Source organism: Triturus cristatus, chromosome 4_1 (assembly GCF_964204655.1).
Source record: "Triturus cristatus chromosome 4_1, aTriCri1.1, whole genome shotgun sequence".
Lineage (NCBI taxonomy): Eukaryota > Metazoa > Chordata > Amphibia > Caudata > Salamandridae > Triturus > Triturus cristatus.
The window spans coordinates 265,050,702-265,067,579 of record NC_140585.1 but is presented as its reverse complement, the minus strand read 5'-3'; the positions used below and the strand labels follow the sequence as shown (position 1 = coordinate 265,067,579).

Below are 16,878 nucleotides of genomic sequence, written 5' to 3'. Positions count from 1 at the left end.
ACCCAATGACTGCATATGCACATTAGACTTGAATTCACCATTCACGAAAGTACCAGCCCCAATTGCGCAGGCCGCTGAATAAGCATGCCTTGATTCTGTCTCCGGTTGCACCGAACAGTCTGTGTAAATAATACAATGGTAATCCTCAAGCGGGCGCAAAGACAGAGGAGCTGGATGAACTAATTCATACTGCAAATACTCCTGACCTCATGGCATCCTTGTACGCCTTATAGGCGAACGCTGGACCGAAATTCCCACAAAGACACGAAAATCCCTGCAAGTTCGAGCATCAGCACTTCTTTGTGGCCTGACCCACAGAAAATGTGTGCACAAATCTATTGCAACTATGATGTACTTATACGCGGTATCAGAGGAGAAAATCCATAATCCCGAGTCTGGTTATACAATCTGCGCCACCAGTAACGTTGTAAGGTAGTGACAGTCGCTAAGACGCCTGCATGGGCTGAGGCCATACCTTAGTGAGCAGCGGTTATCAAGCCTAGTCTGCAGTCCGCGTTGGGAATCAACCGGTCACCAACGTCGTTAATTCTCACATAGGGAATTTTATCAGGACTTAAATGATAAGAATATTTAGAAGGGAAACCTCTCGGGTAATTACTTCCCTTCTCTGTTGCAGCAATTGCTGCCGAGAGATCATCAATCTTCTTTTTGGATCTTGTAACTGCCGCTACTAGATATGTTGCCCCTGCTGTTTTCGCTGCTTCATCAGCTAAACTATTGCCAACAGCGTGGACACCTACGCGTTGGTGCCCAAGAGTATGAATTACATTCACGAGCGGCAGACGTTGAAGTTCTGCTACTCGAACCCAAACCATTTTATGCTTGATTGTGCTACCTTTGGAATCACGATCCTCATTTTGAGACCAAAAGAATAAATTGTCAAGACTGAACACAGTAAAAAGTCACTCACAATAAGGGTAGTCACATGAGGATCAGCAAACTACAGTGCAAGCACCAGAGCACGAAGCTCTGCCAACTGGGCAGTACAATCACCCAATGTCTGCGCGTGTGCACGACATCAATGTTGAATTCTCCATTCATGAAAGTACCAGCCACTATTGCTCAGGCCGCTGAAAATGCGTGCTTAGATTCCGTCGCCGGTTGCACCGAACAGTCAGTGTAAATGATACAATGGTAATCATCAAGCGGGCGTAAAGACCGAGGATCTGGATGAGCAAATTCATACTGTAAATACTCCTGAGTCTGCAAAGAGGCATCAAAGATGAAGGTGACATCCGGAGACGTCAAAGAAGTGGCCCATTGTATCCAACGCGAATGCAAAGTTTTTGAATTCGGAACACTGGCTTGAGTCACTGTTTCTAGGGCAGGATATGGTGTGACAATCAACATGTGTTTCCCTTGCGACAGCGCTCTTTTAGAATTGCCATTTGCACTGCAGTCAAGACTTTTTCGACAGTGGAAAAGCGCTTTTCAGCCAATGTGTACAGGTGTGACTTGTAAGCAATAGGGACTGTCTCTCTCATTGAACGTTAAGTACGTGAAACCCACTGCGCCAGGCACAATTACCAGGTTTGTGTGGTTATCACGCGCCAGCAAGTATTTAGAAGCAAGATCTGCCTGCAAAGATTGCAGGACAGCTGAATGTTCTGGCAGCCAGCTCGATTTGGAAAAAGTAGGTTGTACCAAGGCATATAGCGGCTTGATATGCTGGGCATTATCGGGAATGTAAGTACGCCCGAAATTAAAAAAAAACAGCAAATATTATATTTTTTTAGTGTTGTGGGAGTGTGCAAACATGCGCATTTCTCCAGGAAGTGAGGTGCTAAACCTTGACCTTGGTCGTTGAGTTCATATCCCAAAAACACTCCGCAATGTGTGATTTTGCGAAGTTAAATTTGTAGCCGAAGTCTGCAAACATTACAATGATGCGGTCAACGCGACAGATGCGGCCATAATTCGTCGTCTGTGAGATATCGTCAACATACGAGTATGCATCATGGTCAATGCTCTCCAACAGAAAGACTACACGCGCGGCAAAGACTCAGGACTGGTTTTGTAGACCATGGCTAATCTTTTAAACTGTTTGCTGCCAGAAGTAAAGGCTGTCCATTGACTACTAATAGAGGACAGGTTATGGCTATAAAAGCCATTGGAGATCTCAAGTGTGGTCTTAAACCTTTTTCTCACGAGACTATCAACGAGAGCAGAATTGTGGGTGTTTTGTACCGTGCAGGTCCGACAGAGTTCAAATGCGCATAATCCAAAACTAGGCGGTACGACCCATCCGGTTTGGTTACAGTGAAAAGTGGATTATTCATGGGTGACACACATGTTTCAATTACACCTTGATATTCCAATTGTTCAAGGATTTCTGCGACGTGAGATCTAGCTTCACGATGCATGGGATATTGGGGTTGCGGCTTGGGCATAGACTGTAATGGAATCTCATGGCTTGGCGACAATTTATCCCACCCGAGTACAGTACAATGGCGGAGCAAGCACCTGTGCCCACTCTTCTGTAAAGTTCTGAGCTTGCTCCTTCGGAATAGTGTGCGCGAAAGAGGGGAGGATTACCTCCTCCCCTCTGGGAGCGGCCAAAACAAAAGCTGGGGGCCAGTCCGCCTCTAACAGAATGTCATATGTAGAGGTCAGTTTTCCCCAAAAATCCCTTTTATGGTACGTTGTATGTCCCCTTCAATTAAAAGGACTGTCATATAGTCTGTCAGGGGGAGCCACTCTAGTGTCAGCAGTTTCTACAGTATTAAACGTGTCAGTTGCTGTCGCCTTCAGATATGGACGCAGTGCTTGCCGCACTATTTTAACCTCCGCTGCACTGTCTAGCAGCGTTAGTGCCCATGTCAGATTCCGAAGCTGCGTTCTCACGAACTGTGGCATACCTCGCTGTTAGTGCATCAACTTTCTTTTTCTGAAACTGGGGTCGTTGATGTGCAAACTCTTCCTGCTTGCCTTTACAGTCAGTCGGGCGGGGCTGCTCACGTCCTTGTTGGACACCCCGACCTTTGCCACGTTCTCCTCTACCGGACTGAGAGACCGATGTTTCCTGTGAAGAACGAGGAGACCGTTGTTCAGGAACCTGAAATCTTTCAGGAGACCTAATTCTAGTGCAATCACGCAATTCAAATGTGCGTTCAGTAGTCACTTGCACCGGTGCCGTGGGACGAGACCCCTGTTTGTTGCTGCTTCCCGTGTTTCTTAGTTTTGCAATTTTGTCGTCTTTAGTAGATGTAACGGTCAGTTTGCGGTTGCGCTGTTTTAGCAAAAGGCTTAATGCCCAAACTATTGCGGCCAATGGTCTTCTAAGCCTCCGCAATAACTTTTCGACGAGGTGCAGCTCATTCGACACTTGAAAGTTAACTGCATCTCCCTTTACGTTAGCAAGGATGAGATCAGCAACTACGTCAAACACGCCGACAAGCCTTATTCCTAACTCGACCGCTGCCTCCGGACTGTGCTGATCCTGAACACGTTTGATCACGTAGGGCAGTACAGTCATTGCCGAAGCACTTCGAGTAGACTGCTGCAAACACTTTACCCCAGTTCTCACAATCCGTCTTTCTGCAAACTAATGGTAAGGATCCTGTGTTTTTCCACAGGAGTAGAATTTGGAAATACCGCTTCCAGCTGGTCAAATTTCTCAGCAAGCCAATAAGGCATATCGTCCTTATTCTGGGGTTGCTTGCCAATTACTGAATTAACCATGACCGGACTAATAGTAATCTCGGTCGGTCCAGCTGGTTGCGTCGCAACCCCAGGTGCCCCCATCTGGACATTGTGAGACTTATTGCACTAAAACCCTATGCACCGCAATCAAGGCAGTGTGGAGTTGACGCAAGTCATCCAGCGGGGCTAGAAAATATTGTGTACACCGGCCAAGACTGGCCAAGTGGCCCCTGGAATTGACAAGGGACCCAAACGAACCAGTGTAATGGTGTGGGGGAGGGCGCCATTGAACCAAATACGGTGCTGCCAAGCAGAAATGGGAATTTCCTGCGTCCTATAAGGCGTGTAATTTGCTGGGAGCGCTGTAGGAGTGTGTGAAACGTCTTCTCATCCGCGTTCACCTCCGGAAAAGTAACCCAAGAGTAAAACGGCTCATAGGGAAACGATGCATTGGCACTCACTACAAAGATAAGACATCCCATCGTCTGGCACCCCGAACTGCGTCAAATGACGCCCGAGAGGTGCGCGACTATGCGCTGCAATAGCGACTTCAGCCATAAGGTTACAGAAAAGGAAAAAAAATCTATTTTAAACCGTAGCACATAAAGGGTAGAAGATAAAATGAAACCTTTTTAATTGTCGAGCTTGAGAGAACCTATATATTAACGATTTAGGTAGGTTTAAACCGTCACTCCCGTCAACTGGAAACGAGTGAGGGTGTTGTGGACAAATATAAGCACTACTAAGGCGTCTAAATCATAACACCAAAACGTTAGGTGCGCCATGTTGCGGGGTTTCTGCTCATGCACAGAACTATGCATAGGAAACCAGGACCTCAGTGAATTGTGGTGTACCAAAAACTCACCTCAGTACCCAGAACCCCTAACCGACTAGTTAGTGTCTCATTTGTTCTCCATATTATTTCGAAGCTACCAATGATTAGACAACCCAGAACAAGCGACTTGGAGTACACTCAGGAATGGTGGGAATCAGAAACACCTTTTCGTTATTATTCTTCTATCAGTGCACAACAAGAGTAATCGGAGATACGGAGAAGTTTGAATGTTTATTTTTAACTACGGATCAGCATTGTTACAATTCCATAGAAAATGAAGGGAGAAATCATATTAAAAATTATGGTGGAAAACCAGTCCTGTAATACTTTGTGAACCACCCTCCCATGGCTAGTAAACTAGTTTTATAAACTAATAGGTCTATAGGTTTGAATGGGGAACCCCATACCTCAAAGATCAGCTTAGGTGAATCACAACACAGGATCAGCTCTGCTCTGTCTGTAAAGGTTTTCTCCAAGTGTCTGAATCATGCATTCAAATGCAATAATAAAGGCACCAGAGTTTCAGATATTTGCAGCTGTGTGCTTGTTGTGTCCAGAGCGTGGGCCGATCAACCTGAATTAAACAGCATACATTTGACCTTGACAGCTTCTGCACAGTGTTCAGACTAAGGTAGCGGGGCACGTCTAGGGATGTGAACAGACCGTTCTCATGTGAAGAAAAAGCAAGCAGTTTTACTTGTAATAACAGCTACCTGTAGCGTCGTGTGCAAAAGCAGCAAAGTGGCAAGATGGCGTTTAGCTTCTAAAACGCTTATGCTAACATAGCAATGTGTGCACATAAAACCCTGTCTCCACTACAAAGGGAACGGAGAATGTAAACTGTTTTTGTTGGCACAGCAAGTTTCTTCTTGCTCATAGTAAAACGTGTCCTACTCTCAAACAGAAATGTTCTGTCGGGTGATGGTTTGCAGGAGGAAGTGAACACGTTTAAATATGTAGATGAAGGTGATGAGGGAGGAGGAAACTTCATAATATGGAAGATCACAAATTTGTGTTGAATATAAAGGGAGGTGAAGGTAAGATTCTCAATATTGACAAGGACTATGGGTGGTGTAAGGATGGAGATCCAGGTTCACCATATTCTATTATCAATGAAGGTGTGTGGAAATCCAAATTTGCAGAAAAACTGGAGGGTTCTTTGGAAGAACCTGGCATAATCCTGAAGGTTATTCAGGGGAAAAATTGAAATGTTGGGTTATCGTACTTTGGTTTTTAGGTTTGAAAACAGATAATGTATGGGTATACTTTGTGACAAAAAAAGTACTGCAGTTTTGGGTTGGTATGACCAAGGAGAACTGGGCATGATGCTTAATCCTAACAGTCCGGACCCAGTAATGATGATGGATGGAGAGGGCATGGGTGGTGCCATGTTACTGAAATTTGCCAGCATATTTCAAGAGCAAATTGTGCAATTTTTAAAGCGTTGAATTATTCTGAAAAAATGCATGTCCCAAGATAAGGCTAGAAATAATCCTATCATGGTCAGAGGAAGTTGAGAGAAGGTAAGCTTGTTGAGGATGATATAATTGAAAGTCATCTGATTGGGTTCCTCCTATTGTGGCCAAACGGGAAAATGGAAATATTAGATTATGCATTGATGTACTCCATTTTAATATGAAGATTAATCAATTTCTTTGCCTAGGATTTCTGAGATGTTGGCTCTTGTCGAAGCGAAGTTGTTCCACTGTTGACCTTTCTGCGGCTTACCACTACGTTGTCCTGCAAGATAATTGTAAGTTATACTGCATTTATCACACCCATGGCATGTTACCAATACAAAAGGATGCCTTTTGGGCTTGCTGCAGCTGTGTTTCTGCAGATATATGAATTATTGATGAAGGTTCCTAATATCTAGTGTTGCCAGGATTATATTCTTGTTTATGGGAAAGACAACTAAGAACATGACTATACATTAGAGAATGTACTAGGAATTATAAATGCAAGAGGTCTGACTGAAACATTCGAGATACAAGTTTGCAGTAAAATCAGTGACCTATTTTTCATGTATTAAGTGAAGAGGACATGAGACAGACACCAGAGTTGCTAGATGCCATTAAGTTAGCTCCAGTTCTGTTAAGCAAAGATCTTAGATCTGTTTTAGGTCTCAATTAATTCTATGCTAATTATGTAAACATTTTGCGTGCAGGACATTGCACATTTGTTTGGTGCAAATGTGAAAAATTGTGAAGGTGAGATAATTAATGCTACTGCTTTAAGTGGTTTCGATCCCAATCTTAATAGTGTAATTACTATGGATGCTAGTTCTAAAGGGTTGGATGAAGTTTTGTCCCAAAAGGTATAAGGTGGAGAGTCCATTATAGCATAGTATCTAGAGCTTTCACTCCTTACATAGAAAAGTAGTCTGCTATTGAGAGAGAAACATTGGCTTGCTTTTGGGCCTAAGAACATTTTAGACCTTGTGTGGGGCAAACTATTTTAAATAAGGCGTGATCATAAACTTTTGGTCGGGTTGCTTATCACTGAAGGGATAACTAAAGAGTCCGCACGGATAGCTAGAATGTCAAAAGGCTCCAGGATTTTGTATACAAGATATTTTATGTTCCGGTTAAGGACCGTGTTACTGCCGATTTTGTCGAATGCCACTGCAAATCCAAGACAGTGTGGGAAGAATTTCATATAGCATTAGTTCATGATGGTATTCCTCCTATAGAAAGATCTATGGTCGAGAGAACATGCTAAAGATGAAATCCTGCAATGTTTTGAAATTCATGTTAAATGGTTGGCCCATTAAAGGTGCACAGAAATCGGATTTAAGTTTTTGGGAGATTTGAGATGAACTGGCTTATGTTAGTGACATTATATGGAGAGGTGATGGTGGTTCCATCAAACAAACTGAGACGGGTGATTGCTATGCAATATCTTAAATGACCTAGGGGTATTGTAAGAACCAAATAGTCCGTCAAAGGGTTTTGGTGGCCAGGACTTTACATTTTTGTTGAAAGGTTGGTCTGGAATTGTTTAACATGCACCAATGCTGATAAATCGTTGAAAATGTTAAGACCTGAGTGAACAATGTGTTCCAAAGCAGCCAAGAAGATCTCTGCACGAGATCTGGAGGATTCGGAGAGGTTGTGTCCCTAGATACAAATGTGGTTATCTTTTAATAACTAAAACTAGGGAACGGATTTGTACCAAATGGGTCGCTTTCTGGGCCAACATCTAGCTTTCTGCCAAATTTGGTGTAATTCTGATCAGCGGTTTGCACGGTCTAAAATTTCTATGGGAATTGAAGAGACTAGAAGGACGAGACTCCTCCCCCCCCCTCCCCCACCACCTTGCTAGAATAATGTAGTTATGTCAATTATCATCCAACAAACTGATGCAGCACACTGCCAATTCTAGAAATCAAATTCAAAATAGTCCCCCAATATTACTCGGCGCTCTCCTGCTGATCATGTAGAGCCTTGCAATATATGTAAACAAACCAGGTCAACAGTGCGACATTACTTGTTCCCACATGATCGTATCACACACAACAAGCCCAGACACTGCTTACAAAAGTGCAAGTAACCGTATCTGCAAGAATGAGGTCAAAACGCATGCCTTCAACACCGCTCTACTCATAACTGACTTCACGTTTGGCCATGCTTCTGACGACCTGCGAGGTCTCTGAATGCTTCTTATTTTAAATAAAGCACTTACCTTTAGGATAACAGAACCCACTGGTGCTGTGCTCACAGAATAGGTAGGATAAACAGGAAGCACAACCTCAAAAATGCCCCAAACTGCCACAGTGCTCACTCACTATTCCAAACTGGATTTCAGAGTGCTCACCGTGAGCGCATGGGCTAATACAAAAGTAAACATTATACAGCCTCCTTCTTTAAAATGAAAATACACCCAAACAATTAATCAAATACCCTAAAAAAACACCTAGAGAACAAGATGAAATAAAGCCGTGCATCAGCGTTAAAGTGAACTGCTACCATCTCCTTTGCAAACCTGTTCAGACATCCATGCAGGTTTCCTCAATCCTTTTCTCCCGTGGATTCTCCTCTTACCTGTTATCCTGTACGTTCCCTTCCACAGTTACCTTTACTTTCTACAAAATCTGTTTCAAAACCACTGTACTTGTTAGATATTTGTTATAAACTTGTTCCCTTTAAGAATGGCCGTTCTTTTAAAATTCCACACTTTCCCATAGCTTAATCTCACAGCATTTTTAAAAACCTTTGTCACTTCAAAAGGTCCCGTAACCTGGCTCTTATCTTTTCTTACCTTCCAAAGTTTCTTGACTGAAACCCACATTCCTACAATGATGCTAGAACCACTTACTGATCCTTTTCTACAATCATACTTTGATTTGTAACTTCTATGGCTTTCCTCCATTTTCTGCCTACTTGTTCATATCTACATTAGTAGAGGTGGATTCTACCAGCCATGAAGGGTTACTCTTCATTCTAGGTAATGTACCCATCAATTTCAAAAGGCGAGCGACCCGTCCCATCCTTACTAGTAGTTTTGTATGTTCAGTCTTGTGAATTTGTAATTCTCGCTAATTTTCAACTCCTGCAATCTGTATCAGACCCTTAAGCACGCTATTGAACCTTTCAATCTTGCCATTCCCGCTAGGTTTATTAAGAGATGTTGTACAATGTTTGATGCCAATTCTATTGAAATATTTTGCCTTGCCTTAAACTGTACCCCATTGTCTGTGATATGAACAGGTAACCCTATATCAGTGAATATATCATCCAGGAAATAAAACCGTATCCGTGTCCATTCTGTCCACTATACCAACTGCCAGCCACATTGAAAAAACTTTCCACGATGAGTGAAAACTTGCAGAAATCCACGCACTCCTCAAGGAGCTGACCTGTATCAACTGCAACTTCTGACCCATCAACCTGCTTGTTTATCCAGCCAAAGTGATTATGAAAGCCATCAACTAGCAACTCGCAACCCACCTCGAACTTCACCTTCTAGACAACTCAATCAGGATTCAAAAAGAACCGCAGCACCCAAACAGCACTCATTGTGGCCACTAATGGCATTCGAATCATCCTGGACAGAGGAGAAACAGTCGCCTTCATCCTGCCTGGCCTTTCTGCAGGCTTCAACAGTCTCCCATAACATCCTCATCAGAAGATTCCATGAGATAGACGTACAAGGATCTGCTTTCAAATGGATCTATTCCTTCCTCACAGGAAGAACCCAAAGTATCAGGCTGCAACCCTTCACATCTGAGACCAAGAAATTGATGTGCGGAACCCCACACGGTTCATCCCTCAGCCCCATCTTTTTCAACATGTACTTGACACTGCATGTCAACATCATCCGATCACAAGACAGTCTCCTGCGCTGATGACACCAGTCATGGATGGATAAAATAACCACCGCCAGTACCAACTTCACCAACTGCATGACCATGGTAGCAGACTAGATGCGAACAAACTGCCTGCAGTTCAATTCTGACAAGATGGAAGTACTGGCCTTCGGCAACAAGACCTCCACCTGGTGGCTGTCGCACAAGCACTCTTCACCAGTAGGCTGGAGATTCCAGCGTAGTGTTGCTGTAGTCCAAACCACTCCTATACAGACGCCAGTCCATCAAGAACACTGCTGCAACACCTACCATGCCACATCACCCTGCCCCTCAAGAAGCTTCACTGGCTCCTCTTTCACAAGCTCAGCCAATTCAAACTTCACACATACAAAGCTCTACACAATACAGGACCAGAATACCTGAACAGCAGCATATATGGTCACCAACCCACCAGACGCCAACGCTTTGCCTCAGTCTCACTCACACATTCCCCGTGTCTGCAAAAGCAAAACAGGAGGTTGCTCATTCTCCTGCATTGCACCCAAGACAGAACGACCTCCCTTAACACATCGGGCCTTCTCACTACTTGAGTTCCACAAGATGCTGAAGACCTGGCTCTTTGTATAAGCACCTTGGGGGCCGAAAACCTACACACCTACCCAAGCGCCTGGATATCCTCTCTGGTGATTAGTGCCCTATACAAATTAATATACCCACGTTGAATGTGCTGCCTGTTTGACATTTTCTGGAGGTTTTAGTTCCTGTAGGTACTCTAAAAGGATTTGAGCATTCAGTTAAACTTGGGACCAACGCTGTACGTGTAGTTCACAAATTCATACCCTTTCACTTAAGTTTAAGTGATTTTAAAAAAAAACTGACTATCTTTATTTTTAAGGTATAATTCAATCCATAGATTCTTCAGAGTGAGTTTCCCCAGTGCCAGTCTCGCGCAAGAGATCTGGTGACATGATTGTCGATCTACGCAGTCTGAATAATACCCTGTTAGACTACCATTCCTCACCAGGGATTCAAGGCTTGTTAGCCTATTAAGGCAATGGTAAACATTTCCAATCAGGATTTGCATTTGGCTTAGCACTAAATTTCCCCCTACCATGGACCCTGATTTGTGACGCAATTTGGGGCGTACAAATATTTATGGAGCCCATTCGGGCCTGCATCCGCAGCAAGCAATTTTCAGAGAACGATGGCTGTATTGTTGAAGGGAATCCCAGGGGTTCAGCCATTTCAGAATGACATCTGTATTTTTGGTTAACATCCTGGAGCTCATGCGGTTATCCTGGAGCAGGTTTTGATTGTTTTTAAAATCGGAATGGTGCAAGTAGTTACCTGGGATGTGACTGAACACTTGCTAAATGAAGCAGATAATGTGGGGTCCAGGGATGTGCTCATCTTGGTTGAGAAATAGTAAGGCTCAAACAGTCCCCACATAATACTGTATTCAATGCCAATGTTAAGGGCCTTCTTTAAACAATGGTACTATAGCCGACATTAAAAGTTTTATTAACAATTTCCAGCCACCGGGACCACAGATGGTCTCACTTCAGCTCACATTCAGCGTATGCCCACTTTAGAATGTGTACCTGTTATCTCACTTGTGTGAGTTCTGATGTTCGCATCACTGAAACGGACGCTCGCATGCAGAATACCACTCTTCCTTTTTCAATTGTGCATTTTCAGTCTGTTACTGTGTGCTGCATTAACAGCTACGTTGTTGTCGAAATGCAGCATATAAGCTCTGTCTAGTTCTTTCCTCAATCCCGAGTGAGGTTTGATGGGAGGTTGGGGGTGGTTGTAGGGTATACCCGGTGTTAATGCATTTTGTCCTCCAAGGTGAGGGGATAGACTGGCTGGGGATTTGGGAGTCAAACGTGTTGGTGTACATTGTACCCCATTCTACTTCCCTGGGGGTGTGTGGAAAATTGTGTAGGACACCCCTAAAGTTGCCAGTTTGTCCTGGGTTGATTGGAGAGGCCATTGGCTCCTGTGGTCTTGTGAGTATTGGGGATGGGGAGGGTCTAGAAGTCCTCCTATGCATGGAAGACGGGAAGGAATCTTTCACTGTCTGAAATGCCAATTGATCCTAGTTGACTTTCCTATTACCCAGCCTAAGGCAGCTCTGCCCCTCAGAAGGAGGTGGGGGAGAAGGATGTTTCCACCTTGGAAGATGGAGGTGGTTTGTGCACTATGGTTTTTTTGGGGGTGGAGAAGGGGCGTGAGGACCATTTTCTTTATTCATCTTTCCTTAGTGTGTAATGGGCCTCCCCTGGGGGTGGATCATGTAAGGGTAGGTACATCTTTGGTATTGTTTGATGTACTTTAAATCCAATCATTTCAATGTCTGAGCTGGTAGGCAGTAAAATGTGTACCAAGTGATGGATTGTTGTGGCTTCAGGAAGAATGATTCATTGTTTTGAAGTCCTAGCCTGAAACTCACTCTGTGAAAAGGTAATTGCGCGGCATTGCGAGTGGTCACAAACTTCAATATGGTAGTACTTGCCTTCTAAGGGGAGTTGGGCCATTGCTCCTTGTCAACTACATGCACCTACGGCTCCCCCTAATCCCACTTGGATGAAAAATACAGTACACTTTGCTGGTGACCCAGAGTGCCATTCATCGTTGGTTTGTTTGTGAGCCAGGGCCGATCATTGTGGACACCCTCATTCTACTGGTCTGGAGTCCCATAATCCCTGCCTGGCAAGATCAAGCAGAGCAGATGACCTCCCACTGGAGGATCACTTTTGGTCAGTGCAGCTCAATCTTTCTCAAGGGAAGTTCCCCAAGTTGCCAGACTGCCCCCTAGGGGGCAGGACAATGAGCCCTTGGACTCAATATCCTTTAACAATGGGCGAGAAAATGCATCCAATCCCTCAAATATTAGATCTGCTTACCTCCCCAAACCACAAAGTAAGCCCAAGGATGGTGGTGGTCTTGAAATTAGCTTCGTAGATAGGGGCCCATGTAGCCTACTTTTTATTTTTTTTTCTTTACTGCCTGCTCTTTACAATCTGGGTGGAAGGTCATTAGAGCTCTGCTCTGTGCATTTAGCAGGACTTGTACCATGGAAGGGTGCGTTTTTTGCTGTGCAAGCTAAACTAGTGTTGCCTGCCTGGGTCATCCTAACCTCATTGGGACTGCTGTTGGATGATTGACTATTTGCCACCTTCAGCTGGGAAGTTTTGGCTCCGCTAGCTTCCCCCACTTAAACTATTCTGCCCTTCACTGTCCTGAACCGTTTTGCAGATGAACCAGAGACCTTTTTTCACCCACATGTGATGCAGACAAACTGGCCTCAACGTATTCCCCTTATCCGATGGACTGCTGGTCCATTTTTGTACTTTTAGCCTTATCTGCAGAATCGTTCCACTTTCTCAGGGTGTGGTTCATTCTGCCTTTCATTACCTAACCAGCACATGCTGCAGTAGTCCATCAATCAGTCCCATCCATCAGCCTATGGCTACCTGTTTGGCAATCCATCATCACTCCAGGTTGCATTTCATCTGGCCAGGACCCCCTCCACACTGCATTAACATCACCTTACACCCTTTGCTACTATTCCCACTTCCAATTTGTTTTCAGTTTTAATACAATTGATCTAACACATTATTAAATTGCTTCATTTTCTTTGCTTGAATGCTTTTTGTATACTACATTTTTGGTGTCATCCGATGTCTGCTCGTAGCAAGAAAACTGGTACAATGATGCAAACGTTTTTGAACGTGTATGAAAATATTGGCATATTTGACCTGCTGTTCAAATAGTACTAAAGTGAGGTTTCAAGTTTTCATGCTTTCTGTACTTATAGTGTAAGTGCTACAAGGAGATTGACAAGCTGGATCTTAACATTTTGCAAGGGGGAGGGTACAGGGGTTAAGGAGGTATTTTGCAATCATGGGTGTGCAACCAAAGAAGTGCATTTCTTAAACCAGAAGTCTCTTCTTGTATGAGCCTTTGTTCTCCTGAAAATTGCTTTTAGTCACCATAATTTCAGTGTTTGAGATCAGGGAAATGGTGGCGGTGGAAGTGGCGGAAGAAGCATGCATGAGGTTCACACCTTGGTTTTGAGTTTGTTCTCTGTCTTTGTAGCGATGATGTCTACCTTGGCCTGCAGAAGCGGACCAGCCCAGCGTCTGGCATTCTCTAGCGATGACGAAGAGGAGATGCCAGAGAGCAGCAGTGCAGAGGAATGCGAGGTGGGGACGCGAACTCCCAAAAGAGGTGATGGTGCCATGACATGGAGGGCCAACAATTGCTTGTTTACACCTTCTTCCCAGAGGAAGGCGAATGACCGGTCACCTTCCCAGGAGTCGGACCTGGACAGGAGTCTGCACCAGAGCCCCTCCCCATTCTCTGCTGGGAAGTCGGGGACCCCGAGAGACTATCCTGGCACACCTCTACATTATACAACCTGGAACAAGCTGCAGCTAGGGGACACGCCATACACACCAAAGGTATGCAGCATGAGCCGTGGCTACCATATGGCATGACCCTTTCAACTTGGGTAGTGGGAGGTGTGTAAGTTTTATCCACGAATAGGCCAGGTTACCTCGCATGCTTTTTGCACACATGCCGGTATAACGCGGTCATTACAACAACCGCTTTGTAACAACGCATGCCATTACTCCGCAAGTCGGAATGACTCTTTCCAGGGGGGTGTGGCGCACTGGATGTTGGATTAGTATAATTTACTATTCCAACTCAAGTCTGCAACAGTATGGAAGGTGTTGGATTTTAAATTCAACACCTTCTGACCCCTAGAGCAAGTCGTTGTTCCGACTTGCGGAGTAATGGCATGCGTTGTAGCATCGCTGTCGTCGTAGCGACCGTGTTGTAATGGCATGCGGTGTTCCGGTTTCGTGGTAAACAATGTTTACCCTTTATCCAGGCTTCCTCTGTGCTGTGATTTGTTTAGGGTACATTTGCTAGAGCTCTAAGGCTCTCCTTCTGTCACATCAGACTTCAGGGGTACTTTGGACAACACAAGGGGTAAGAAAGCTCTACAAAAGCAAATTCAATGCATTTTGGCACCTCAGTACATGAACTACTTTTGTCACTTGTATCTGGTGGGATTGGCTGCCTAGTGCATGCTGTTGTGGCCTCCCTTTCACATTTCAAAGTTCTGCATTTTTAGGTTTTGCCTACAGTGTGCATGAACTGTCAGTTAAAGCTATTTATTAAAAAAAAAGCTTAAACACAGACTTAGATCCTCGTTACATACCATTGGTTTGCTTCCTTGCTTAAGACTGGTCATGCCTCCTGCTCCTTGCTGGCGGCTCACTTCCTGCATTCTTCCCGGGGCTTCTGTCGCTGCCCTTGATCATGGACCTAGCACAGCTTCCTGTTTGCCAGTGTCCTTCCACTGGCTGCGTGCTGCACCTGGTACTCTTTATATCTTAACTTTTGTCCATGCCCTCAAAGAGTACAGGGCACTGTAGGGTCTCTCCACCCCTCCTTGCTGTTCCCCTCCCCCCTAAATTTTCATATGCAGGTTTTGAATACCAAATCTCACATTTATTAATATACATAAATAGTATGGATACTATGTCAATCATGTTTTCGTCAGAACAAAATACGTTCTGTTTGTTCAGGTCATAATTTATTCACAGCCTTATCCAATACAGAAATTGATTAGATTAACATTGCATCAGAGTTCTTCCCACAACCTATAGAAACACCAGTAACTGGTTCCTTGTTTGGTACAGTTCACAGGTAAAAAACCAGTAGTAGAGACTTCAATTCTGAGTCGACACGGGTTGAAAACAGCTGACTAGTTTCGGTAATCGTATTGCTTCATCAGGGCGGAAACAAAAATGAAGATAAAGCTTTTGTAAGCATAAGGAGTCCTTGTGGCAAAGTTATTCATTTTGAGTAATGCACTATCCGTTAGAAACTAGATAATTGTAGTTTCTTTACGTGTTGACTGCCATTTGTTTTTATAACTGGTAGCTCTGGTGACTGTACAGAGTTGAAGTTTCTACTACTGGTTATTTTTACCTGTAAACTGTACGTTGGCATTACTGTATGTTGATGGAATAATTCTGATGCAATGTTTATTGATCGATGTATGTGTATTGTATTAGGCTGTGATTGAATTCTGCCCCTAACAAATTGAATGTATTATGTTCTGATGAAACCATGATGATGCATATTATCCATATTTGTGTATGAATAATCTGAGATTTGGCATTCAAAGAACCTGCTTTTGAAGAAATGTCGAGGTGCCTCCTCCATGAAGACTTTTCAGCTTATTTTGTGTTATAACACTTAAGCCTCCTTACGACTGACCATAACTGTATCAATGATATGAATAAGTGTATTGTGTTCAAGTTAAAATGCCAAATCACTCGTATGTAATTTTCTCCTCATGAATCCTACTGCAACAAAGTTCTAAAAAAGCTCTTTTGCTGATTCACCCATGCAATCTCAGGTAAGACACTGCAGAGGGTTTGGTGCATCAGTTAATATATTGAAAACTGACTATTTAAAGATTTTCAATCACACAATTAAGCATAAAATTAATCTATACTGCATGATATCCTATTGTAGTAAGTCTTAAATGTGTCCATTTTGCACAGGCTTGAAGCAGAAAACATACTTGTGGTACCACAGAACGGTATTAGTATGTGCTGCAGCCAAGGAAACAATACCCATTTCATGAGTTCTCTAGGCCGTAATATTAAATTGCATTTAATTGGAATTTTCTTGTTCTTTAATATAGCCTTATAGCCCTCTATCGAGGACTACACTAATTGTAAAAGAACCTAAACCAGAGTTGTATGCCTAAGCCATAGACAAAAGGGTTATGAGGCTATTGGACCATTCCACCCCCCAGAGGGTAGAATGTACACAATTAAAAAGGGAGAAACAAAGTCCACATTGGAATGTTGGAGCAGAAGGCTTATACCAGCCATTATAAGCCCTGAGCCACTTCATTAGCTTTACTGAAGTTCCAAACATTCTAATCTCTAGCTTGAGTTCTAGAGCTGGCAGTACCTTCTTCAGTGCTGCAATTACATGGCTAACCTATGCTGCGGAGTGAAAATGCTGTACTAGT

At 43.7% G+C, this 16,878-nt stretch overlaps 1 protein-coding gene across 2 annotated transcripts in view; it reads left to right on the top strand.

Moving 5' to 3' along the window:
• WEE2 (WEE2 oocyte meiosis inhibiting kinase) overlaps positions 1-16,878 on the top strand; it is a 176,567-nt gene that overhangs the window by 76,287 nt on the left and 83,402 nt on the right. The window contains exons 2-3 of one of the 2 annotated variants that reach the window (XM_085652016.1): positions 6,162-6,251; positions 13,911-14,275. In XM_085652016.1, the coding sequence (XP_085508142.1) occupies positions 13,913-14,275 (363 nt within the window). In that variant the 5' untranslated portion in view covers positions 6,162-6,251; positions 13,911-13,912. The remainder of the gene's footprint in view (positions 1-6,161; positions 6,252-13,910; positions 14,276-16,878) is intronic. The other variant, XM_085652017.1, reaches the window with a different exon arrangement.